We start from the raw sequence: 27,050 nt of genomic DNA, 5'->3' as shown, positions 1-27,050 counted from the left end.
TATTTCCTTTCAAGTGCACCCGTGCTCTATACAGTACATCTAACATATTGATGACAGAGCCATGTGGTTATTTCTCTATGGCTCTGCAAGTTTGTTCAAATACAATACAAGAGTTGACTTCATTACCATTTATTGATTAAATCCACCAGATCTAGCATCACCATAATTTCCATTATCCCCAGTCAAAACATGCTATATATACACACAGTAAGCATAAAAAATATAAAGCATTTGATACTAATATATTTGAACAGCAGTGATCAAATAACAATTGTCTGCCTCTGTTCATTTTTAAAATACATTTAACAGAAAACTGGAACAATGTCCCTTTAGAAACCCATAGCGGCCTCAGAGGGATCACGTGTGTCTTGATAAGCATTCTAGAAAATAACAGTCAAACAGGAGCTGAAGTGTCACAGTGGATTGAAGTGGTGTCCTACAGAGCTGAGGGCATGGTGGAAGGCGCATCAGGCCATGCATACAATGGCTGACACCCCCTTCTGTGTTTAAGAATCTGCAGTCAAAGGACACCACACTAGACACTCATGGCCCACACTGTTCAGAATGTCTTCACGGTCACTGCAGGGTGAACACAAGCAGTGAGCCCTTGTGGTTATGGGCATCACTGCAAGATTTCACATGCACTGTGAAGCATCAGAGGCACTTATCACCACAAGACAACTCAGTGACCAAGAAAAACTGTCCACAGAAATGTTGGAAAACTATCCGTTTGCGTACTAGATAAATGGCTGACAGCAACTACCTGCGTATCTGGGATATGTAAACACAGTAATATACAGATGTTTAAACCAGCCAAATTAGAGCATTGTGTCAAAATGGCAAGGTAAGTAAGATCCGGATTATAAAACACTAGACATGTAAACTTTACCTTGATCAGGCAACAGGAGGGGTCCAATTGACCTTTACAGAGATTATAGCTTGTATTCCACTAGTTAAAGCCCTGTGTGTGTGTGTGTGTGTGTGTGTGTGTGTGTGTGCTAGGAAGAAAAAGCATACACTAATAACACATCTGAATATTATTATACTTTCTCTACGTACAACTCCTCATAGATATGCATGTAGACTACCAAATTTCCTTATCCCCGACAAAAGAAATTCAGATTAAAGTTGAAATTCAATGTTGATTTGGTCATTGAACAAAGGCAACATTTTCCCAAAAGAAATGTTTTCATATACTGACAATGTTAATGTATTCAATAAGTAGCTCAACCATCTACAAATTCAACCATGGTAATGACTACATATTATAATATCCAATATTTTCATCAATACATGACCAAAGCATCTTAGCTTAGGACTTGTATGATTGAAAACTGCCAGTTTGGTGTAATTTTGCTTGGTATACAGCCCTGTCAAAGCTCAATATAGTCAAACCGCAGAAGCGTAAGGATTGTGTATACACACAAACAAGCAGATATGAACTAATTCATGCAAGGGACAAAAATGCTTTTCTTTCTCACGTAAAATGGAAAACAGGCCCTTCGCAACACCAGCTGATAAGTCACATGTCAATGTGAAAAAAATGTGCCTATCAAATGGCTCTAGGTATAATGTCCTCTAAAATATAACAATGTGTTCCAGTTCCACAGTGGCTGCCTAACAGGTAACCCAACTAAAACACACCAGAGTCCGGGGATGGAAGACAAGTTTTAGTCCTTTAACATCTGGCATTCCCTAACATCACTTCAACCTCATTATCATACAACCCTGGTAGAAGTAGTTATAAGAATGTCCTCCTTCCAAAAAAAAAATGATAATGTGCAGGTTGAAGGGATATTTGGAAAGGGACATAAATAATCAGTTTAAAGATATGTAAAAAAATAAATAAACTTCCAATACAGTCTTCGCCTCTAACAAGACAGTATGAATCTATACAACTCCATATAAATAGTCTTAAATATTTAACTTTTAAAACATGCTTTCCAATTAATTTTGATTAAGTTTGATTTTTGCATGTGAAGGACTGGCATAATGTGGTACGCACAGATGTTTGAAATAATGTCCCACCAGACAGTGCACACCCAATGCATCTTCCAAAACACTATTAGAGACCCTGAGTAAATGATGGACCAAGTATAAATGCTGCGGACAATATGATAAGTGAGAAGGCCCTTCTCTCTGTGTGAAAATCTACAGTCCTGTTTTACTATGTAGGCCCAAAAACTGAGTAATGCTATCGTTTTGCACATTTTGATTTGATGTCTGAAAAGAAAAATGGTGTGTACAATGTGTAGACTGCAGTTAGCCAGCTTCTTCAGCGTGCCATAACGCTCCTCAGAATGTGACGTCGTTTGTGTCTTTATATCTGGACATCATAGTAGGACGCAATCCTAAGGACTGAACAGTCTCTTCACATTCGAGAGCCTTGTTCTTGAAGAATCTGCAAAAGAAAATGGTCAGAGTCAAAATAAGACGTTAAGGCCTATTTCAACAGATGTTCCAGAAAACCTTTGAGAAAAAAGTACTATGAGGTAGCATTTAACAGGCAGGAAGAAGCCTACAATTTGCAATTTTTTTTTAACCAGGAGACTGGAAAGCGGGGAGACTAAGCCTATGGAGAATTCCATGAACTGCAGAAGCTAGTGACAGGAGGTCATTAAATATTAACGTAGTTTAAATCATTATTGAGGCATTATTCTCATCTCGATAATGATCAGCGGGATGCTCTCCAGGTAATGGGCTCATAGGGATGAAGGGGCTCTTGGAGAAAGGTTTAAGGCCACAATGGCAGGGGTCTAAGCAAAATCTCACCCATTGTCCCCTTACATTCAAAGGTAGATACATTCATTGGCAAAATGTTTCTAACCATCCTTGTACTTGTCCTCTGCAGAAAATGCAGCATGCAGAGAAAGGAATTGCAGCATCCATGACCAATAAAAAAATTATGCGTCCATTTATATGAGACACAGCCATGTGAGACAACATGTATACCAAACTTGGTGTAACTCACAATACATGGTTGTAACAATGGTCAGGACAATGATGAAAGATGTTTTTGTTGCAGTGCTGGGATACTCACCTTGGCCTTTTCACTTGGTTCACTGCTTGTACCATATGATTGGTTATGTAGCTCCTTAGAGACAACACACAGGAACTCTGCCTGGTCTTCGTTTCCATAGTTATATGAGGAGCCAATACTGACCAACTGAGGGAGAAAAAAAGGGGGGGGGGGACCAATGAGAAGGGAAATGTTTCTAAGGGACTACAGAAAGCATGCACACATGGGAAATCTAATATGTCCAACAGCTTGCCAGGCACAGTCAAAACAATGTAACAGATTGCAGTAGACAATTTCTATTCTCCTTAAGGATCTTTTTTTTTTATGCAAAAGGTAAACACTGACTTATCACGGACACCTGAGCACTTTGAGCTGTTACATTGCTCATTAAAAGTTTAGTATCCCTTTGATTAGACCACAGGGTGAAATCTGTCATTAAAGTGGTAGCTAATTCAAATAAACAGACTACACTATACAGTAGGTTCACATTTTCACAAAGCTGCCACGAGCAGAATGCCTAACATTCTGTCACATTGCTGGCTCCCAAAAAAGGAAACGTGAGTAGCAGCCTGAGCCCACTCAGGGTCTTCCCCTCAGAGAGAACTCACAACACCCTGCAAGTCTAGAGAAATGCACCTAGTACAGGGTGTCCTCTTGGATGAGCAGAAACAGCAACAACCCCTTTATCTGCTGTTCCATAAACATCAGACAAAATGTAACTCTCGCAACCTGGCCTCTAACAGAAACCAGTGTCTATTTGAACCAGACAACCATAGCGCCTTTCGCGGATGGTCAGACGATTCAGACTTTCACAAAAAATAAATAAGGTACCACAATAGCAGCTGTGTAACCAAATTATGCGGCAAGGTTTTTATTTCACAAGGACTACAAATGAAGACGATTATAGTATTTATGTTAAACACTGAACTCAGCATCATCCGTGGACAGTAAATCAACCAACACAAGTCAAAGTGCAGCCGAGAGGAACATTTCTGAAAATAGGAGGCAGAACACTCCCCAATCTCTTCCTTTCAAGATAATTACCTGCTCAAACTTCCAACCATCTGACATGGTGGAAACCATTTGTGTTAGCTCCTCTTCTTGGCACTGCAAGACTCTGTAGACATGTTTTATAGGGAGCTGTAGAGAGAAAAAGAGGCAATGTTAATTCACATGCAACAGAGCAGTAAGTGCTCTCAATAGGCTTCATATGAATCTCCCATCCCCCCCCAGAGCAAAGCATAGCCGGTATGTGCCAATTCCTGACCTCATCTACCTGGCAAGGGTCAGGAGACTATGGACTAATGCCAATAAATCAACAAGACCTGGAAATCCCAGTAGCTTAAGTGGAGCTTGTGCCCAGAGTCATTGCAGTGATAGACCATGTAAACAGAGGTGATCCTTGGGAGGGAAGGAGCTTGCCAAGGATGTGCCTCTGGCCAGTAGTTAGAGGACCTTAGAGGCCCCAAGGCCACCCCACTGCCCCCTCTAATATCCAGAGCTCTGTATTAGTGATTACAACAGGACAGTCTCAGGGAAGAAAGAAATCACCCAGATAGCAATGGCAATTTTAGTCAAGCCCACACACCTGAACTGTTTTGCAGTCCCTCTCCCTGATTTTGTCTTTAATTAGCCTGATCAAAGAAGGGATATTGTAGAATTCAGCCTCTTCCAGTACACCTTGAGGGGAACAGAATGTATTTAACCAGTTATTAAAACCCCAATCATTGAAAACAACTATGTATGCTAATGAGAACTGCTGTGGTTTTAAATGTAACGTGTGATTGTTAGCGTGTGACGTGTTGGAGCGAAAAAGAAACGACAACAAAGATGACAGAATGGCACAACTCTTCAGACATGTCTCAGCATATCTTAGAATATCCCCAAGACATTATCATCATACCTTCCTCAGCAAGGCCTCTATTGAGTACCAGTTTTCCATGCCTCAGGTAGTTGAGCACTGGACCAAAGTACGTAGGGTCCCGGTCTATCAAATAGGCACCCGTTTCATCCTGAAGAAAGAGAAGTCGATAACAATGGGAAAAGAAGATTATCAATAACAAAATCAGGGGAGATACCATTGACGATTTTTGTACAGTGACAAACATCGAAACAGAACTGTACAATCGCATAATAAGCCCATAGCCAATCCATGGATACAACAGCACTGTGTCCGGAGCTTGGAGCAGCGCCAACATGGGGTAACTGACATTTAGCAGGTCTCATTATCCCCGAAGAATCACCACAGCTGCCTTGCTCCAGCCTTCACACACACACCATCATTAGCAAGAATCAATACAGAGGGCAGAGATACATCTCCTTACCACATTACATTGGACACATGAAGATTACAGACATTGGAGACTTTCACCTCAAATTGAAATGAGGAATGCTAATCAGCATCGTTTCGTAAATATCCTAGATAACTACGGGATGAAACTATTCTGCTGGGATACTGTGAATCTTTCAGAGCCCAAGACTCATTGCAAATGCACCTGTATGACCGAGCCAACTTGTCTTGTAAGGTCTTTTGCCAGCTTTTAAATGCCATCCTCCTGTTAAATGATGCATGGTGACCTTTGAGGGTTGGAAATCAGGATGGTAAACACTTTCAACATGTGGATTATCATACTTTCTCTTACAGGGGCAACGCTTCTTTTCCAGAGGGAGGGGGGGGGGGGGGCTCATTTGCACAATTGTAAATTATAAGCCCAATTATTTACAACAACAAAATTATACACACAATTTATTGGTTTTGTCAACAATGTATTCTATGGTCCATTTGCGTGTAGGCGTTATTCTGATATTCACCAGCTAGATGGTTACAGTAACAGTTTGTGGTTGGCTGGATAACTAACTTGCCTGTTAGCGAGCTGACAGATACTAGTACTGTACTATATACACGAATGTTATCTTAGTACGAGTAGAAACGTGCTGTATTCCAAATGAATATTTGTTAGTTAGCTACTGTAGATCTGTAGTCAGGAGGGTTATCCAGATTAAAAACAGCAAAACAAACTAACGTTATTTAGCTAGTTAGTCAAGTTCTTTGGGAGTTAACGTTGGCCAGCTGAACTAGCTATCCGCTTGGCTTACTTCCTGGCTAAACAACGAAAATATTTAGCTAACTAGTTAGTAAATTGGTCTGGATATGCTAGCTAGTAAGTTAACGTTAGAACATTCACATGATGTGTAAAACAGACAAAGGTTAGCTAGTTAACATTAGCCAACTAGCTAGTAACGTTAGCTAGCTAGACAGATATCCGTACCTTGTCAGAGTCGAGGTCGGGGTCGGCCTGGCACAGACGGTACAGGAACGATTTTGAGTCTCGGCACAACGTTTGTCTCGTTGTGAGAAAGTATGTCCCACCGACATTCAGACGGACCCATTTGGATGCCCCGATCCCAGGTGACTGCATTCTCTGTTCCGGAGACAGGGCGGGACGCTGGTCAACTGAGCCGCTGGAGTCAGGGCTCTTCTCCGCCATCCCAGCTCCTTGAACCTGGTTGCGTCGCTAGCTAAAGTTACAGGAACTGAGTTGAAGCGGGCCGGGAAACTGGGCAAGGCATAGTCATGAAGTACGGTAATCAAAGTTTGACAACCCCCACCCACCGGTTTCCAGTTTGTATTATACATCCGTCAGATTCCACAGTCAAAATTGGCTACAAATATTTTATTTCTTCTTAATTGAAGGTTAGGGTCAGGCATAAGTTTAGCAGTGTGGTTAAAGTTAAGCTTAACTTTAAAATAACATTTTAAGATAATAAATTGTAGAAATGGGCGGGGTTTATAACTTTGTAGCTACTGAAGCTTGTGATGACCACTCCCTGCATCCTTCTCATAATAATCATTTTTGCAGTTGGAACTTCATGACTTCAAAAAAAGGTTTGGTCCCCAAATAATCATACTGAACCTTCACCCAAACTATGTATAAATAAATACAGGACGTTTGCCAATATCCCACATGCTTTTATTACCAAGCCACCTTATATATATATATATATATATATGCTGCATTCTTCCAATTAACCATTTGAAACTTGCACACAACAAAATAGGCCAGGCCAACATATATTTATGTAAAATATAACCATGTCACCATCCATAAATAAAATATAGATTACAACGAATAGTAGCAAAATATCATAATTTACCATTATCAACTATTTACATTCAATTGATTTACATTTAAATTATGTAAACATGAACCCAGGACATTATCCAAATGATTACCACATTTGAACTGTTTGGATAACATGACGATTAATCAGCAAAGGATAGAAGCCTAAAACAAATACAAAATATACATCTTACACTTTACTTGCATCCCATTTTGTAAATCACAGCAATGTTCAGTAGAATAGACAAACAAAATATCTGTCTAACATTTACAATCAACTTCTCCCAGAAATGAGAACAGTCAAAAACAGGCTACAACATTCTCCTTTGCAATTTTGATGAACAGTTCAACCAACATCTAAGTCAACTCCTAATTTTTAAAGCAGCACCAGCCCATGTGGTTTGACCAAAGTTTATTCTCTGCTATAGAAGACAAATAGTTTAAGAGTACCAAGGCCACCATGTCAGACATGAGGCCATCCAAGCCTAACAAATCATCAGTTAGAATAGTTGCAATAGCCATTCTACTTCCTTGAATAATAGGTCCTTTCTATACCAGAATGGCTTTAGCTCCAACTGAATCTATCAAATTCTGCATTACAATGGAACATGCCCTGAACCTGCTGCCCTACAAGAAATCAAATGTGTGGAGTAATAGGGAATACGACTTGTAAGCTACATTACAGCTAGGTGTTTTCATCATTTATGAATTAACACCTTCATTCCCTGTCTCCTGTCATTACAGGGTAAGACCTGTCTTCAAAAGATAGTGTACCCAACCTACATGCATGAGTTAAAATGCGTGTTATAGATCTTTTGCCACACTTCTTGAATTTTGTTGCACCATTTGTCAGCATTCCCGCACGGGTCCATCAGATAGTATGTTCTGTTAGGCTGCAAAGAGGAGGATAGGTCACTGTTACTGATAGTTTTATAAAGTGAGTTTTGTTAGCTAAAGTTGAGCTATTCATTTCAATAGACTAATTCATTACTGTATGGACAAAGAAGGTCTTGAAGTTCTTGGCCTCTGGGCGCAGTGCGGGGGACCAGGGGATCTCTCCTTTCAAAACCTTGTTAACTGGGTCCACATAGTAAAGGTGTGGTCCCTCGGTCAACAATAGCTGGCGCCGACGTGCAAACAGACCCTGTAAAAGCAGAGAGTGATTCTCAGATATAAAAAATAAATCCATTGCCTGTAGGTAAAGTCAGTATGGTTCAAGATGTCCCAAATTGATTCCTGGCAGAAATTGAAAACTGCCGCCAGAGGAGGGCAGTATGTTGCTTTAGTGTTGGAAGAGTACAGTATCAAGACATTCACTCCCCTTCTTCAAACTGAAAAATATAACATTACTGCACAGTAATTTAGGATTACATAAATCCTTACTTTCCTTTTGTCCACTGGTCCCATCTTGAGGATCAAATTATTCTCCACAAACTGATTCCTTAATACATAAAAAAAGTGAATTCCCCAAATCTTTCTTGATACAGTTCACAGTATATCATATTATTGTTGCCGTTGTATTGTCTTTAGGTAAAGTGCTTCATGTTTACAAGATATCAAACATATAATTGTGTAAATATTGTAAGTAAACATAGGAATCCCAACAGATGAGCATGAGATCATCAACTACAGTATGTGTCAATATTATGGTGAGATAATATTGACAGTTAATCAGTCTTCTGACACTCTGTCCACAAAAACATGTTTTGCTCACGAGTACGTCGCTGCAGGCCTACCAGGGGTTTCTGCTTGTCTGCTTCTCAAGCAATAGCTGCTTCACCTCAGTGGAAAACTGCAGGTCCAACTCAAAGGAGTTGTTGTCCAGGTCATGAATGTACTGCTCGATGTTGCTGTTGGGCCTTTGTGCGGGGTTGGAGTTGGGGATGGGACTGGGGTTGGCCACAAACAGTGGTTGAAAGGAGCTGGACTGGACAACCTGCATGTTGCTGAACTGGCTGAGGAGGTCATCATACTGTGGATGGAACCACATCATGATCAGGGTGTTTTCAGTACAGATTATAAAACAAGGACACACCAATTTGACATATTGGGGAAACAATGTCAACAAGGGTTTGTGTCAACCTTTAATCGTAATATGTCAAGAGGGGAAAACCTACATTTCCATAATAGTCCTCATCATCCTCAGCCATGGCTGGCAGGTAGGGGGTGAGTTTGGGGGGTGTCTGTAGGTGAAGGTTCTCCCATGTGATGGCCTCAAAGAAAAAATGGGCTCTGAGAGGGTTGTACCCACCCATCTCCTCACAACCTAATCGGTTGGAGGGATCCAAGCACTACCACAAAAAATAAAGCAATGCTTAGTTAATAATGACACTCATTGGGTCTTAGTATGGAACTGAGGAACAACATCCGAATGTATTTTAATAATTCGTATGATTAGACTCACCAGAAGCCGTTCCACTAGATCCTTCGCATTAGGAAAGAATTTATCAGGAAATTCATACTCCAGTTTAATAATCTTCTGGAATTTCAGGTAGTCATTCCTGGTGAGCAAATAACACCATCAACCACATGGACAGACAGAAGATCATATGAGAGTGCAAGGCACATTTTAGGACTTGTGTCATATTGATGTCTTCTATGGGGCTTGATTGCCTGGAAGTGGAAGACACATACAGTATACACAACTGTCACTGTACTTGGCTTTGAAAGGGCTTTGAGGTAAATGTGTTGGTTTGTAGTTGAACCATGAAGCTGCTGCCATGTGACAGAGTGACTGGGGTTTCTTCAAGCCTCCAGGCACTCAATACACAAACAAGTCATAAACATCACAGCCATAACTTCCTGTTATTTCACACACTGTCAGACAGCGATAACAAATAGACTACATTGTTTACCAAATCACAAAGTGTGCTTCTGCAAAGCCCCTGACAATGACACTTCTCAAATATTTTACATTTACATTTAAGTCATTTAGCAGACGCTCTTATCCAGAGCGACTTACAAATTGGTGAATTCACCTTTACCTGAATAAAAGGAAAATAATTTATGTATGATACGCAACTTACCCAGCTCTAAATGGCGGTAATCCTGCTACCAACTGGTAGATGATACAGCCTAAACCCCAAAGGTCAGAGCTAAAAGACACCAGAAAACATGACAGATTCGGGTAACTTCTTTCAGTGTTGGGTTTTATCGTAGTGATGTGAACATGGCCAGAAATACACCAGTCTTGTTCCCGGCTGCATAAAGCATGGCAAGCGAGGCTAGAAGTGATACAGTAACAGAGAACTACACAGATAACTTGAATATTGGATTCAAATCAGGGTACTGAATGAATTCAAGTGAAACTACCTTTTGCAGGCAGATTTCTGAGTGAGTAGTTCTGGAGAAACATACTCAGCTGTTCCAACAAAGGAGTTTGCTCTGTCTGCAAAAGAAAATCATATGAACTATAAGTATGGACAAATTATTCACATGACACATTTGGTACCTTCACTGAAGATGTCTTTACTCAATTGTGCTTAAAATGGCACTATTGACCTATTAAAATTATATTCTGAGCACTGTATAACTAGCAATTTGCTATAATTTGCCTCCATATCTATGAAGCCCATAGAGACCATTGTGCATGTTCCTATAAATTACAAAAACAATTTTGTTAGCCTTTAGAGAGGTATAGATAGATAAGTTAAAGGCAATATGATAAGGGGTAAACAAACCAATGTACTGTACTTAGTCTATCAACAAACTGGAGGAAAATTACACAAAGACAAAGCATTATGTGTTAAATTACTTTGTGTACTATCTGATGAGAGTTGTTTTGCAGTTCCAAAGTCTGTTATTTGAATGTGCATGTCCTCATTCAGTAAAATATTCTCTGGTTTGAGGTCCCTGTAAAGAAAAGGCCACACCACTTAAAACCATCAAATAGAATTCATATCATGACATTTTAACAAACCCAATGCAGTGGTAAATCTAAGCGCTGGCTATAGCGCAATAGGTTCAGTGATGTGTTAGAAATATTTTTGCCATTTTCACAGCCGGAATTATAACTACAATAGCTTGCAGTTGCGCAAAAGGGCTGGGTTTTGAAGAATGAACAAGTTGTAGGTGTGACGAGGGCTTGGCCACTCACTGACCAATCAATGCGTTCCATGGCTTAATACGGCATGCGTTTGTCCCAAGTTCGGTTGGTTATTGACAGTCTGTGTTGTCATCACTTCCAATTCGGCTGGAGGCACAGAATATTCTTTCGTCCTGGTCCATTTTGGATTGATACTAAAGTTTATTAAATAGCATAGGCTACAGTAACGAGCTCAATAGCCTGTTTGGAGTGTTGGAAGTCAACATTGTTTTAATTGGTTTCAATGAGCCTAGCTTATATGTCTTTATGCGTCAAACTTTTCCTCAATAAAAGAAAATACTAGGCTCCTGTAAATTGTATTGTATTGTATGTGTGAGGCACGTCCTCAATAAGCGAAATATAGCTTAGGCCTACCATTGATACTGCATTATAGGACTGAATCATTTAAATATGTTTGGAGGAGTGCGTCTTTGGTAACCAGTTGAGAGGCACTCTTTGGAGCTGGGGATCAATACTTGGAACAAGTGAAATGAAGTACGCAGGTAGGCATATGTGTGTGTGTTTTAGGATGCGCAGTATATTTTCAATTCAAGTGTCTTAACCCATAGCATTTGCACGTCTATACAAAATACTAGGCTCCTGTCGATTGTATCGTTACCTATGTGCTCGGCAGATTCTCATAAATGCTTATATAGTATGCAAGTATGTGTATTGTGAATAATGAAAATGCAGAGGGCAAAAACTCAAATGTTTACTCAGCGCAAGCGAACTGATGTTAGTCAGGTAAATTGCCAAACCTGGCATTAGGTCTAGAAAATGCCAGTGTGGCAGTTCTTACATGACGACATTGCAAACTAACGGGCGTTTGGCACTTGCGCCTCCTTAGCGGCAGCCGAAAATAGAACCCACAATTTCTAATCAAGGAACATTATAAAACGTCCATTAAAAAAAATTATACAACAATATCAAATAAATGAACGTTTGTCAAACTTAATAATACATTGTGTAATTGGTCTTACCTGTGAATTATGCCTTTAGAATGCAAATACTGTAATGCACATACTATTTCAGCAGAGTAGAATCTAGTGCACGTCTCATCGAAGGAGCCTATTTTGCGAATGTATTTCAGTAATTCCCCATTTCTTGCATAGCTTATGCCAAAATCTAACAGGAGGCCGTTAAGGATAATGGTACTAAGATCACAAAATAGATGAGGCCAGATATTATTATGTAGAAATCTTAAAGTAGCCCATGTTCTGATCATTTCAAAGGATACACAACCTTTTCGCATCTTGAAATGTGAAGTAGAGCTTGACGATAAATGGATGGTCTAAGCTTGACATGATATCCCTCTCTCGCGTCACGCAATGTGCCTTGTTCTCCTTCCGGATGTGCACCTTCTCCAGAATCTTCACTGAAACACAATTCAAACCGATATGCTTCACTCTGTGTTTATGACTGAATCAAATTCCAGTTTCCTCCCTTCAAAGAGCATTATTGTTCAGCAAAAATGCATTTAAGTTATAAGCAGAATCCAGGACAGTCATTTGAATGCCACTTGAGGATCATCAGCATCATGCAACAAGAGAAAACAAATTTGTAGTGTCTTACTAGCATATTCCTTCCCTGTGGCCTGTTCTCTTGCCAGCACAACCTGAAACAAGTTTGCAATCAACAAATATATTTGTCTAACAATCTATCAACCCTTTACCAACAATTGAAAATAAAAGTAATTAATATGACTGTTACTGTAATCTGTAAGCCCCACACACAAAATACAACACCATAGAAAATGTATGAGGACTTACTGTTGAATAGGAGCCTTCTCCTAGAATTCTACCAAATTTGAAGTCCTCTGGCTGCTTTCCAAGCGTTGGGGAGGCTTGAGGGCCCTCCATTCCTAGGTGGAGGAACAAACTGGAGTCCAGTTGATTCTTACCATAGAAGGTGGAGGGGAGGAATACAGGATGATGCTGGACAGAATAGGAACGGCATCATACCTTAAAGGATGTACAGAGACAGAAAAACAACAGTCACATAACAAAAAAACAAAGCTACACCACACTTTCCCTCCCCTCTCTCTCTCACACACACACACACACACACACACAAAGAAAACCACCATACAGCGAGTAACCCACAGCTGATAAACTAGCGTGCTGCTTCCGCACAGGGAGAGTTCTTGTTTATGTTTTTTTTCACGCATGACTACAGGTGCTGTTCCAATTCCTTATAATTACCATTTCATTATTCAAGTAAGACTCCAAGAGAGAAAGGGTCTTTAATATCTGAGATATCTACTGCAGCCCTCATCCTCCACATACAACAAATTCTGTCAAAGATCCCCAAAGAACACACATCCCTGGGTCGCTCCTCTTTTCAGTTCGCTGCAGCTAGCAACTGGAACGAGCTGCAACAAACACTCAAACTGGACAGATTTATCTCAATCTCTTAATTCAAAGACTCAATATGGACACTCTTACTGACAGTTGTGGCTGCTTTGCGTGATCTATTGTTGTCTCTTCGGTCTTCCCCTTTGTGCTGTTGTCTGTGCCCAAGAATGTTTGTACCCTGTTTTGTGCTGCTGCCATGTTGTTTTGCTACCACATTGTTGTCATGTTGTGTTGCTACCATGCTGTGTTGTAATGTGTTGCTGCCATGCTTTTTTATTTTACCTTTATTTAACTAGGCAAGTCAGTTAAGAACAATTGTTTGTTTACAATGATGGCCTACACCGTGATATTTGTGGAAATAACACATATGGAATCATGTAGTAACCAAAAAAGTGTTAAACAAATCAAAATATAATTTAAGGCCTCCCAGGTGGCACAGTGGTCTAAGGCACTGCATCGCAGTGCTAACTGTGCCACCAGAGACTCTGGGTTCGAGCCCAGGCTCTGTCACGAACGGGAGGTCCATGGGGCGACGCACAATTGGTCTAGCGTCATTCGGGTTAGGGAGGGTTTGGCCGGTAGGGATATCCTTGTCTCATCGCGCACTAGCGACTCCTGTGGCGGGCCGGGTGCAGTGCACGCTGACCAGGTTGCTAGGTGCACAGTGTTTCCTCCGACACATTGGTGTGGCTGGCTTCCGGGTCGGATGCACGCTGTGTTAAGAAGCAGTGTGGCTTGGTTGGGTTGTGTTTCGGAGGACGCATGGCTCTCGACCTTCGTCTCTCCCGAGCCCGTCTCTCCCGAGCCCGATGAGACAAGATAGTAACTACTAACAATTGGATACCACAAAATTTGGGAGAAAAGGGGGGGGGGGGTGAAAATTCAACAACAAAAAATATATATATAATCTATATTTATCAAAGTAGCCACCTTGATGACAGCTTTGCACACTCTTGACAGACCTCACTACCCTCTGGAGAGCCTTCCGCCCTCAACCGTAAGGCTCTCCAGAGGGTAGTGAGGTCTGCACAACGCATCACCGGGGGCAAACTATCTGCCCTCCAGGACACCTACACCACCCGATGTTACAGGAAGGCCATAAAGATCATCAAGGACATCAACCACCCGAGCCACTGCCTGTTCACCCCGCTATCATCCAGAAGGCGAGGTCAGTACAGGTGCATCAAAGCTGGGACCGAGAGACTGAAAAACAGCTTCTATCTCAAGGCCATCAGACTGTTAAACAGCCACCACTAACATTGAGTGGCTGCTGCCAACACACTGACACTGACTCAACTCCAGCCACTTTAATAATGGGAATTGATGGGAAATTATGTAAATATATCACTAGCCACTTTAAACAATGCTACCTTATATAATGTTACTTACCCTACATTATTCATCTCATATGCATACGTATATACTGTACTCTATATCATCGACTGCATCCTTATGTAATACATGTATCACTAGCCACTTTAACTATGCCACTTTGTTTACATACTCATCTCATATGTACAGTGCCTTGCGAAAGTATTCGGCCCCCTTGAACTTTGCGACCTTTTGCCACATTTCAGGCTTCAAACATAAAGATATAAAACTGTATTTTTTTGTGAAGAATCAACAACAAGTGGGACACAATCATGAAGTGGAACGACATTTATTGGATATTTCAAACTTTTTTAACAAATCAAAAACTGAAAAATTGGGCGTGCAAAATTATTCAGCCCCCTTAAGTTAATACTTTGTAGCGCCACCTTTTGCTGCGTCTACAGCTGTAAGTCGCTTGGGGTATGTCTCTATCAGTTTTGCACATCGAGAGACTGAAATTTTTTCCCATTCCTCCTTGCAAAACAGCTCGAGCTCAGTGAGGTTGGATGGAGAGCATTTGTGAACAGCAGTTTTCAGTTCTTTCCACAGATTCTCGATTGGATTCAGGTCTGGACTTTGACTTGGCCATTCTAACACCTGCATATGTTTATTTTTGAACAATTCCATTGTAGATTTTGCTTTATGTTTTGGATCATTGTCTTGTTGGAAGACAAATCTCCGTCCCAGTCTCAGGTCTTTTGCAGACTCCATCAGGTTTTCTTCCAGAATGGTCCTGTATTTGGCTCCATCCATCTTCCCATCAATTTTAACCATTTTCCCTGTCCCTGCTGAAGAAAAGCAGGCCCAAACCATGAGGCTGCCACCACCATGTTTGACAGTGGGTATGGTGTGGTCAGGGTGATGATCTGTGTTGCTTTTACGCCAAACATAACGTTTTGCATTGTTGCCAAAAAGTTCCATTTTGGTTTCATCTGACCAGAGCACCTTCTTCCACATGTTTGGTGTTTCTCCCAGGTGGCTTGTGGCAAACTTTAAACAACACTTTTTATGGATATCTTTAAGAAATGGCTTTCTTCTTGCCACTCTTCCACAAAGGCCAGATTTGTGCAATATACGACTGATTGTTGTCCTATGGACAGTCTCCCACCTCAGCTGTAGATCTCTGCAGTTCATCCAGAGTGATCATGGGCCTCTTGGCTGCATCTCTGATCAGTCTTCTCCTTGTATGAGCTGAAAGTTTAGAGGGACGGCCAGGTCTTGGTAGATTTGCAGTGGTCTGATACTCCTTCCATTTCAATATTATCGCTTGCACAGTGCTCCTTGGGATGTTTAAAGCTTGGGAAATCTTTTTGTATCCAAATCCGGCTTTAAACTTCTTCACAACAGTATCTCGGACCTGCCTGGTGTGTTCCTCGTTCTTCATGATGCTCTCTGCGCTTTTAACGGACCTCTGAGACTATCACAGTGCAGGTGCATTTATACGGAGACTTGATTACACACAAGTGGATTGTATTTATCATCATTAGTCATTCAGGTCAACATTGGATCATTCAGAGATCCTCACTGAACTTCTGGAGAGAGTTTGCTGCACTGAAAGTAAAGGGGCTGAATAATTTTGCACGCCCAATTTTTCAGTTTTTGATTTGTTAAAAAGGTTTCAAATATCCAATAAATGTCGTTCCACTTCATGATTGTGTCCCACTTGTTGTTGATTCTTCACAAAAAAAATACAGTTTTATATCTTTATGTTTGAAGCCTGAAATGTGGCAAAAGGTCGCAAAGATCAAGGGGGCCGGATACTTTCGCAAGGCACTGTATATACTGTACTCGATACCATCTACTGTATCTTGCCTATGCTGCTCTGTACCATCACTCATTCATATATCCTCATGTACATATTCTTTATCCCCTTACACTGTGTATAAGACAGTAGTTTAGGAATTGTTAGTTAGATTACTTGTTGGTTATTACTGCATTGTCGGAACTAGAAGCACAAGCATTTCGCTACACTCGCATTAACATCTGCTAACCATGTGTATGTGACAAATAAAATTTGATTTGATTTGACATTCTCTCAACCAGCTTCATGAGGTAGTCACCTGGAATGCATTTCAATTAACTTTTAAAAAGTTAATTGCTGGAATTTCCTTCCTTCTTAATGCATTTGAGCCAATCAGTTGTGTTGTGACAAGGTAGGCGTGGCATACAGAAGATAGCCCTATTTGGTAAAAGACCAAGTTCATATTATATCAAGAACAGCTCAAATAAGCAAAAAGAAATTACAGTCCATCATTACTTTAAGAAATAAAGGTCAGTCAATGTGGAACACTTTGAAAGTTTTTTCAAGTGTAAAAACCATCAAGCTATATGATGAAAATGGCTCTCATGAGGACCGCCACAGGAAAGAAAGACCCAGAGTTACCTCTGATGCAGAGGATAAGTTCATTAGAGTTAACTGCACCTCAGATTGCAGGCCAAATAAATGCTTCTCTGAGTTTAAGTAACAGACACATCTCAACATCGACTGTCAGAGGAGACTGCGTGAATTAGGCCTTCATGGTCGAATTGCTGCAAAGAAACCCCTACTAGAGGACACCAAAAAGAAGAAGACTTGCTTGGGCCAAGAAACACAAGCAATGAACATTAGACCGGTAGAAATCTGTCCTTTGGTCTGATGAGTCCAAATTTGAGATTTTTGGTTCCAACTGCCGTGTCTTTGTGAGACGCAGAGTAGGTGAATGGAGGATCTTCGCATGTGTGGTTTCCACTGTGGAGCATGGAGGAGGTGGTGTGATGGTGCTTTGCTGGTGACACTGTCACTGATTTATTTAGAATTCAAGGCACACTTAACCAGCATGGCTACTACAGCATTCTGCAGCGGTATTCCATCCCATCTGGTTTGCGCTTAGTGGGACTATCATTTGTTTTTAAACAGGAAAATGACCCAACACACCTCCAGGATTTGTAAGGGCTATTTGACCAAGAAGGAGAGTGATGGAGTGTTGCATCAGATGACCTGGCCTCCACAATCACCCGACCTCAACCAAAATAAGACGGTTTGGGACAAGTTCGACCACAGAGTGAATGAAAAGCAGCCAACAAGTGCTCAGGATATGTGGGGACTCCTTCAAGATTGTTGGAAAAGTATTCCAGGTGAAGCTGGTTGAGAGAACGCCAAGGGTATCCAAAGCTGTCATCAAGGCAAAGGCTGGCTACTTTGAACAATCTCAAATATGATATTTATTATATTTGTTTAACACATGATCCCGTATGTGTTATTTCATAGTTTTGATGTCTTCACTATTATTCTACAATGTAGAAAATAGTAAAAAAAAAGACAAAACCTTGAATGAGTAGGTGTGACCAAACTTTTGACTGGTACTGTATATTTGAATAAAACATAATAATTTCAATGTTTGGGCTTCTTGCGGTACATTTTTAGTCTACAAATGATCACATAACAATAATACATTGCTAAAATTAAACTCTTTAATCCCACCCCTCTGCCACGCTCTGCCCATCCCACCTATCACCATAGACCACTCTCGTTTGGTTTCCAAGTGCCATATATTTTTCAATTGTGCTGTGATGTTTTACATACATTTTGAACCTTTCTAATCGTATAGTATCTACAGATTGTGAGCCAAAGATAAAAACCTTTCCTACGAGTATTATAAAATTATTTATTGACTGACTGGATAAATAAATCAATTGTGCGCCAGTTTTTACATGACGAAATTGCAAACGAACACTGTCTAACATGCTTTCGACACTTGCAACTCCTTAGCGCAAGCCGAAAATAGAGCCCACAATTTCTAAACAAGAAACATAAAACTTCCATTAAAAGTTATTCAAAGATACAAAAATATTTTTTTTTAAATCATGTTTATGTCAAACTTAATAATACATAGTGAAATTGGTCTTACCTGTGAATTATACCTTTAGAATGCAAATAGTGTAATGCACATACTATTTCAGCAGAGTAGAATCTAGTGCACAAATGATTTGTTATTATTTTCCGGCCCCCTGACCATCCACTCAAGAAAAGAAGAAAAAACAGCCTGTGACTGAATCTAGTTGATAATCCCTGATGTAGGGTACTTTCCACTCCAGACACCTGCCACAGAAGACAGTGCTCCAACAACACCATGACAAAACTATAAACCACAGAAACCAGAAGGGTATGTCCCTTTGCACATAGAAATGTACAATTTAGAAGAAAACAGCTCTTACTGTAAAAACAAAAGTTAATAATTAACTGGGACAATCAAAGCCATCTGTCCTAGAGACAGGAAATCATAGCCTAGTCTAACCTCCAAAGCAGTAAACAAGCCAATAAACGTAAATTACCTGTGTTCTAGGAAACTTAAACACAAGGTCATGAATCTGTATTTTTAAACAACGTTATTTTATGAACGGATTAAGATCATTGTGGTTTCCTGTTGTGACACGTCTTGCCTAGGTGAGAAAGAGAGCTTCTTTAAATGTTTGTGTTCAAGCTTATCCATAGAGCCCCACAGTGGAGGTGTCATAATACCCATAAAACCTAGCGGTCAAACATGGAAATGGTTCGAATCGTTTTCTACCATTCATTTTTCCCATAACGGATTTTTTGAAACACTTAAAATAAGGGCTGTGTTTCTTGTAGGCTTACCCTGACGTGATGTTTTGATAACCATGTAAATCTCTCTTGGACAAGGTGACTTTTATCAATATATACATTACCGTTCCAAAGTTTGGGGTCACTTAGAAATGTCCTTGTTTTTGAAAATTGTCCATTAAAATATCAAATTGATCAGAAATACAATGTAGACATTGTTAATGTTGTAAATGACTATTGTAGCTTGAAACGGCAGATTTTTTATGGAATATCTACATAGGCGTACAGAGGCCCATTATCAGCAACCATCACTCCTGTGTTCCAATGGCACGTTGTGTTAGCTAATCCAAGTTTATTATTTTAAAAAGGCTAATTGATCATTAGAAAACCCTTTTGCAATTATGTTAGCACAGCTGAAAACTGTTGTTCTGATTAAAGAAGCAATAAAACTGGCCTTCTTTAGACTAGTTGAGTATCTGAAGCATCAGCATTTGTGGGTTCGATTACAGGCTCAAAATGGCCAGAAACAAAGAACTTTCTTCTGAAACTCGTCAGTCTATTCTTGTTCTGAAAAATGAAGGCTATTCCATGCAAGAAATTGCCAAGAAACTGAAGATCTCATACAACGATGTGTATTACTCCCTTCACAGAACAATTTGGCTAGAACCAGAATAGAAAGAGGAGTGGGAGGCGAGGCCCTGGTGCACAACTGCGCAAGAGGTGTCCATTAGAGTACATTAGAGTGTCTAGTTTGAGAAACAGACACCTCACAAGTCCTCAACTGGCAGCTTCATTAAATAGTATCCGCAAAACACCAGTCTCAACGTCAACAGTGAAGAGGCGACTCCGGGATGCTGGTCTTCTAGGCAGAGTTGCAAAGGAAACGCCATATCTCAGACTGGCCAATAAAAATAAAAGATTAAGATGGGCAAAAGAACACAGACACTGGGCAGAGGATGATTGGAAAAAAGTGTTATGGACAGACAAATCTAAGTTTGAGGTGTTCAGGTCAAAGAACATTCGTGAGATGCAGAAAAAAATGAAAAGATGCTGGAGGAGTGCTTGACGCCATCTGTCAAGCATGGTTGAGGCAATGTGATGGTCTGGGGGTGCTTTGGTGATGGTAAAGTGGGAGATTTGTACAGGGTAAAAGGGATCTTGAAGGAGGGCTATCACTCCATTTAGCAACGCCATGCCATACCCTGTGGACGGCGCTTAATTGTAGTCAATTTCCTCCTACAACAGGACAATGACCCAAAGCACAGCTCCAAACTATGCTAGAACTATTTAGGGAGGAAGCAGTCAGCTGGTATTCTGTCTATAATGGAGCGGCCAGCACAGTCACCAGATCCCAACCCTATTGAGCTGTTGTGGGAGCAGCTTGACCGTGTGATACGTAAGAAGTGCCCATCAAGCCAATCCAATTTGTGGGAGGTGCTTCAGGAAGCATGGGGTGAAATCTCTTCAGATTACCTCAACAAATTGACAACTAGAATGCCAAATTTTGCAAGGCTGTAATTGCTGCAAATGGAGGATTCTATGATGAAAGCAAAGTTTGAAGGATGCAATTATTATTTCAATTAAAAATCATTATTTATAACCATGTCAATGTCTTGACTATATTTCCTATTCATTGTGCAACTCATTTCATGCATGTTTTCATGGAAAACAAGGACATTTCTAAGTGACCCCAAACTATTGAACGGTAGTGTATTTTTTAGCTCTATTTACTCTCATAATAAAAAATGCTAATTAGCAGCAAAGTAGACATGCAAAACTACAAATCCCTAAAAGGTGTCTAGCTGACACCTTTGCTAACAGGTCAATTTAAAACTTGCACAAGACAGTTCACAGAATTGTCACTTTAAAGAAACGTAGCCAAATTATTAATTACTTCATTTAACTAACATTAGATAGGTAATCCAGAGATTCTTACCTTTGCCTCGATTCGGCAGTCTCGCCCTGATCATCATGGCATTTGTAGTTATTTATGATAGCCACATTAGCAGCTAATTATCATTTCAATTTTGGGGGGTTAATCCAGACGAATATATTGATAAAAGTCACCCTGTCCTAGACCTAGAGAGATCGACACGGTTATCAAAACGTCACGCTAGGGTAAGCCTACACGAAACAAAGCCCTGATTTTAAGTGTCTATAAAATCCTCTATGGGAAGAATGATGAATGGTGGAAGAACAATTGGAACCATTTCTCTGTTTGACCGCTAGGTTTTATGGGTATAATGACTGTGGTACTATATGACATTATAATATTACAGCTCTCAGGAAGACTGTAGCCTTCTGTATGTGTGTGGGTAATTAGTCTCCATCAGGGAACGAGATTCAGTTTCCTTTCTTGTGCGGGTGGTCAGAGGGCCGAGACATAATTACAAACAATTTGTAGACTAAAAATTGACCGCAAGAAGCCCAAACAGATATATGACTAAAACATAATTTCAAACCTTGCTGACATTTGTATACGATCAAATACAGTCTATCTTGCTATTGTGTGTGGGAATACTTTGGAACAGATTTCTTAAATTAAAATAACTTGGAGCTAATTTGTTTTTGTTAACAGTTTTATGTCCAACAATTTAAAAAAAAACAATTAATAATCTTGCTCAGAACACTGGGAGGGTGGGGCAAATAAAATCAAATGTGGGCCAAATTCGGCCGGGTGGCTGCCAGTTGGGGCACCCTGGCCTACATCCTCTGCCAAGAGCTCTGACCGTTATGGCACAGGTCGGTGGTAATACCCTAGCAGATAACCAAAACCAACAAAATTGTTATGTTAAATTAACAATCCTTCTAGATGTAACATTACAGTAATGTAAAGAGATGGCTGCAGAAGCATAGGCCTATACAGATTTAGCCGAATAAACTCAACGATGTATGATCTATTTGAGCCCCAAATAACGTTAGCGTGGGCAGACTGCAGAGCCGACGTCACATAAAACAACGTTTTTATACAAAAACGACGGATTTCAGCACCCAAAGAATAGCCCGCATTTACACAGGACAATGTCATTTGTAAATGCTGACTATTCTTTGGGTGCGGAAATCGGTAGTATTTAAAAAAAAAAATGAACTCGGAACTCCAGTCCGCCCACAACTAGACGCTGCTCAACTCCATCATCGTTGAGTTTAGTCGGCAAGGGCTGCCACAGTTTGAAAAGTGTTGGTCTGTCAATTAGACATCTTTGCAAGACACATTGGAGAAGACATCTGCACACACGGATGTGCTAGGGTAGAAATATTGCTAACGTTAGCTAGTACCAGTGCTAGCTGCTGACTGTTAGACCGAACATGAAAGTGAATCTTACCCGCACACGCTAAACTGCCTAGCTAACGTTAGTAGTATACGGTCACCATTGCCTGACTTTCACCATTACCACAGTTAATGCAACACAGGCAGATACTCACTATCTGGCCAGTGATTACTTGCTGACATGGAAGTCCTAAAGCAAGCCAGCTACATACTGGGTTCATGTCCCGAAACGTGACGTCATATCACAACAAAACATTTCACTCTTGTTCATTTGTAGCACGCGCATATGTTTTGAAATTGCACTTAAGAATGAAAGATGAAGCAAGTTGAAGACCATTGGTGGGCTATACATATATATTGTTGCTACTCATCCACTGTTTTGCGAAATAGAAAACGACACAAACCATACGTCAATGTATTAATTTATTTACAATAGCGAACAAGTATGTAATACAAGACAAATTAAAGGACATAGTAGTTACAGGATTATTAAACTACTTTCGAAATATTACATATAGCTGAAATTGTTCATCCAAGAAACTGCACCTCGCCAATTTCTCCAACAGATAATAGCAAGTGTTGAGTCGCAGCGTCCTCTGGTGGTTCTCACATACTGAAGGATCAATGACTCGAGTGCCATCAGCGCATACAAATTATGAAATGAACTGGTCCAAAATAGTTATTTAAGCTATCACACAATTGATATAGTAATTAAAAAATGTACATTATTTCAAACAGACAAAACACACTTCATTACAGTATACACAAGTCTACATCAGAATTACAAATAAGAAACTGCAAATGATCGTAAGACAACATTATGTCATTTAGGCAATTATAAAGACTATAACACCCCTTGCTCAGTACATTTTCACAACCCAAGAGGTAGGCTGTCTGTCCTATTGGCATATGATGTAACATTTGGTAACTTCACTCAGTGACACAGGTTTCCTCCTTACCTGGTCCCTCTATGCAATAACTCTTCAAGGGATGAGTAGAGACCTCTTTGGGCACAACAGTGGGGATAAAACCTTTAGAGGTTTCGTGTAGGATACAGAAATCAGTACAGGTGCATTCTGGCTCACTAGATACAGGACTATTAGGCAAGCTGCTGTCTGGGCTGAGTGTTAAGTCCTCGCATCCAGAGTCCCCCTCGCAGGCGACCGAAGGGTCCTGAGAGGAAGAGGTGACCATCGCTCCAAACTGTAGCTCTAGGGGAGAGCAGGGCAGCTGGGTGTAAGGGATGTCCCCTGGACCATTTCCGTTTGGACTGTGACTGCAGACCCAGTCCATCACTGAGGGACCAACATAGGGAGTGTGAACTTGTGCTAGGGGATATGGTGTTGAAGCTGAGCAGTCCTGGTCCTCTGCTATATGTTTGGCCTCAATAATCAAAGTATCGATGGTCAGGAACTCTTCTGGTTTGTATGTTGGTATCAGATTGCACTCTGACTCAAGCCAGTCCTATAGGGAAAAAAAATATTCAAGTATAAACTTTATCCTAGGGACCATTTTGAAGATGTTATGAGGACCCCTTTGGGGAAATAATTAGTTGACTTTACCTGGAAATGTTTGTTATAATCTTTGTAGAGAGGTTGGAATAAAGGGGCTGGGCTTGGCACATCATAGAAAGATTTTATCTTCATTCTATGACACAAATGATTACAAATGATTTGTGTGTGTGCTTCCAAATCAGCCTCGCTTTAAGTATTTGTATGGGTTTCTGAAGAAGACAGTTACCTTATAGTGGGGTTGTAAAATCCAAACAACAGAACTCCAGCAATCACACAACCTGGAAATACAAACTTGCTGAGGACAAGGACTATAGTTGGTTCTGCTGAAGGAGAAACATAGTATATGCATCAATGGCTGTGTTTAGAGAAGCAGCCAAATTCAAATATTTTTCCCACTAATTGGTCTGTCTAAACGCAGCCTAAATGGTTTCTCCATAGCATATTTTGGGACACTAACAAAGAGGAGATAGGTAAGCGTGGTATATGATTTAACTAGTTTGTCTCCAAAGCAGATCTCTCCCACCTTCCTTTGCATCAGTCCTCAATTGCACCAATGCACTCCACGGACTCCACTGTCCTTTATATCCAGAGGACTTATATAGCTCAGATCTGACTTTCAGAACATATGTGGTTTCTGGCTTAAGTCCAGATCTATCAATTAAAATAGATTTGTTTTGAGGGGACACACAAAACACCTGAAAAAAAAAATCCAGGAAACAATTAATCAAACAACCATTGACTTTAACAAGACAAAGCATGACTTCTATTACAATGCACTTTACCTCGCCCTTATCGCCATGGTATTTGTAGAAGCAGAGTTGGTAATGGAACTCTGTTAAATAAGGATGGTGTTCATATCCACTTTGCCAAGTGCATTTGTAACCCTCTGAAGTCCGCTGGACAGCGAGATGACTTGGAGCTGTTGGTTGAACTGATGACAAAGAGTTAGTCATTACACTTATTTGTCAGCTATAGAAAAATATATTTTGCACAATCATAATTATTTAATGGAATTGTCCATGAATTGCAAATCAATATAATCTTCACAGGGAACTTACTATTTTTGGATGGTTCGAAGTCTGTCAAGTTATCATAGTTTGATTGGCAGTCAATGTTATAACAAAGACGTACATTGAAACAGTCCACGCTATTAAATGAAGCGTTGTTATACCTTACATTCTCATCAAAATCAGCCACAAATGTGCAACCATAACTTTCCCCCATCTCCACCAGTGGACATTTGAATGTGTTACTGTGGAAAAAAATGATTTATCCTCAGCATAATCATTTTTTTCTCATTTAATGTTGCGTATTTGTCTCTCCACGTCATGCAATGGACCAAGAGATTCATAACATAAGAATCCGTCATCATCACACAATAAGGCTCACCCAGCTTCATCAGGCCAGATGAAATTCAACCAGTAGTGGGTGTTGTTGACATCTGCAGGCTCGTCAGTGATGTTCAAAGTACAGGTAATTGTAAGCCAATAATCAGATACACAGGCGAGTTGATCTGTCATTTCTGGGAAGAAACACACCCTTTTATCACAACCCATGTCACGATCTTTTACTCCTGGACATAAATCTGAACATGAACAAAATGGACAGTACAATGGAATCTTGTACAGTACTTCCAGAAGAACAGCCCTCTGATAGTTGGATGATGTTCCAAACTGCACAAAGTGCCAGTAGAAGCTTCATCTTAGCATGAGTCTGTAGGGCTAAACCAGGAAAAACATGCATAAGTCATATATAACGTGCAAATTATGTATTTTACCGTAATGTAGAAAGTACACAATGGAAAACAGTTCTGAGAAAGGTCCATACTACCTTGTACGTGGGTCTTGTGGATAGGGCATCTCTCAGAGAAAATGAATGAGTGCGTGAAGTCAAGCATCATAACGTGATGAGAGGAAGTCACATCCTGTTATCATATGAAAGCTGTTCGCTTCTCCACGCCTCTGTGACGAAGTTGATTACTATCTAATTGCTCAAATTAACCCATCATACCATTTATGAACATATGTCTAATATTTTCTATTTCACATTGCACTCTTGCAAAAAAAGAAAGGTGTTTTGTGTTGGTGTATAAGTCATACTGTCACATTCATTGAATGGATGAGACCAAGGCGCAGCGTGAGATGAAGACACCTTCTTTAATAAGACGAAGAACACTTAAACAAACATGACGCTATATATGATAAGTGCAGACACAGGCAACTAACACAGACAATAACCCACGAAATACCCCAAGGAATATGGCTGCCTAAATATGGTTCCCAGAGACAACGATAAACAGCTGCCTCTAATTGAGAACCAATCTAGGCAACCATAGACATATGGGGGGGGGGGGGGTACTGCCACTAGACTGATGGTCGAGTCCGGACTGGAGGGAGACCCTGGCGGATCCGGACTGGAGGGAGACCCTGGCGGATCCGGACTGCGGCCCGTCGCGGTAGGTACCGGACTGCGGCCCGTCGCGGTAGGTTCCGGACTGCGGCCGTCGTAGGAGGTTCCGGTCTGTGGACTGTCGCCGGACGCTCTGGACTGGCGAAGCGCACTGTAGGCCTGGTGCGTGGTGCCGGTACTGGTGGTACTGGGCTGGGGACACGCACCTCATGGAGAGTGTGGGGAGGAGGAACAGGGAGTACTGGACACGCACTGGAGGCCTGGTGCCGGCACTGGTGGTACTGGGATGAGGACACGCACCTCAGGGCGAGTGCGGGGAGGAGGAACAGGGCGTACTGGGCTATGGAGG

At 40.7% G+C, this 27,050-nt stretch overlaps 2 protein-coding genes and 1 pseudogene across 2 annotated transcripts; all 3 read right to left on the bottom strand.

The window, feature by feature from the left end:
- Positions 1-113: 113 nt before the first annotated feature.
- Positions 114-6,600, bottom strand: kctd5a (potassium channel tetramerization domain containing 5a). The gene is made up of 6 exons (XM_064986164.1): positions 6,289-6,600; positions 4,923-5,031; positions 4,608-4,699; positions 4,064-4,159; positions 3,041-3,166; positions 114-2,401 (listed from the first exon to the last, which is right to left on the bottom strand). The coding sequence occupies exons 1-6, from the start codon at positions 6,505-6,507 to the stop codon at positions 2,372-2,374; spliced, it is 672 nt and encodes a 223-aa protein (XP_064842236.1). The 5' UTR covers positions 6,508-6,600; the 3' UTR covers positions 114-2,371.
- A 477-nt stretch (positions 6,601-7,077) lies between these two features.
- On the bottom strand, positions 7,078-19,404 carry LOC135554104 (3-phosphoinositide-dependent protein kinase 1-like; annotated as a pseudogene).
- Positions 19,405-23,205: 3,801 nt separating this feature from the next.
- On the bottom strand, positions 23,206-26,185 carry LOC135553701 (interleukin-21 receptor-like). Its single transcript, XM_064985654.1, has 9 exons — positions 26,123-26,185; positions 25,924-26,013; positions 25,682-25,814; positions 25,351-25,544; positions 25,075-25,223; positions 24,816-24,987; positions 24,519-24,615; positions 24,341-24,425; positions 23,206-24,242 (listed from the first exon to the last, which is right to left on the bottom strand). Exons 2-9 carry the CDS (start codon positions 25,991-25,993, stop codon positions 23,709-23,711), a joined length of 1,434 nt encoding a protein of 477 aa, XP_064841726.1. The 5' UTR covers positions 25,994-26,013; positions 26,123-26,185; the 3' UTR covers positions 23,206-23,708.
- Between the last annotated feature and the right edge of the window lie 865 nt (positions 26,186-27,050).

Source organism: Oncorhynchus masou, chromosome 14, assembly GCF_036934945.1.
Source record: "Oncorhynchus masou masou isolate Uvic2021 chromosome 14, UVic_Omas_1.1, whole genome shotgun sequence".
Lineage (NCBI taxonomy): Eukaryota > Metazoa > Chordata > Actinopteri > Salmoniformes > Salmonidae > Oncorhynchus > Oncorhynchus masou.
This window is presented reverse-complemented; position numbering and strand designations above follow the sequence as displayed.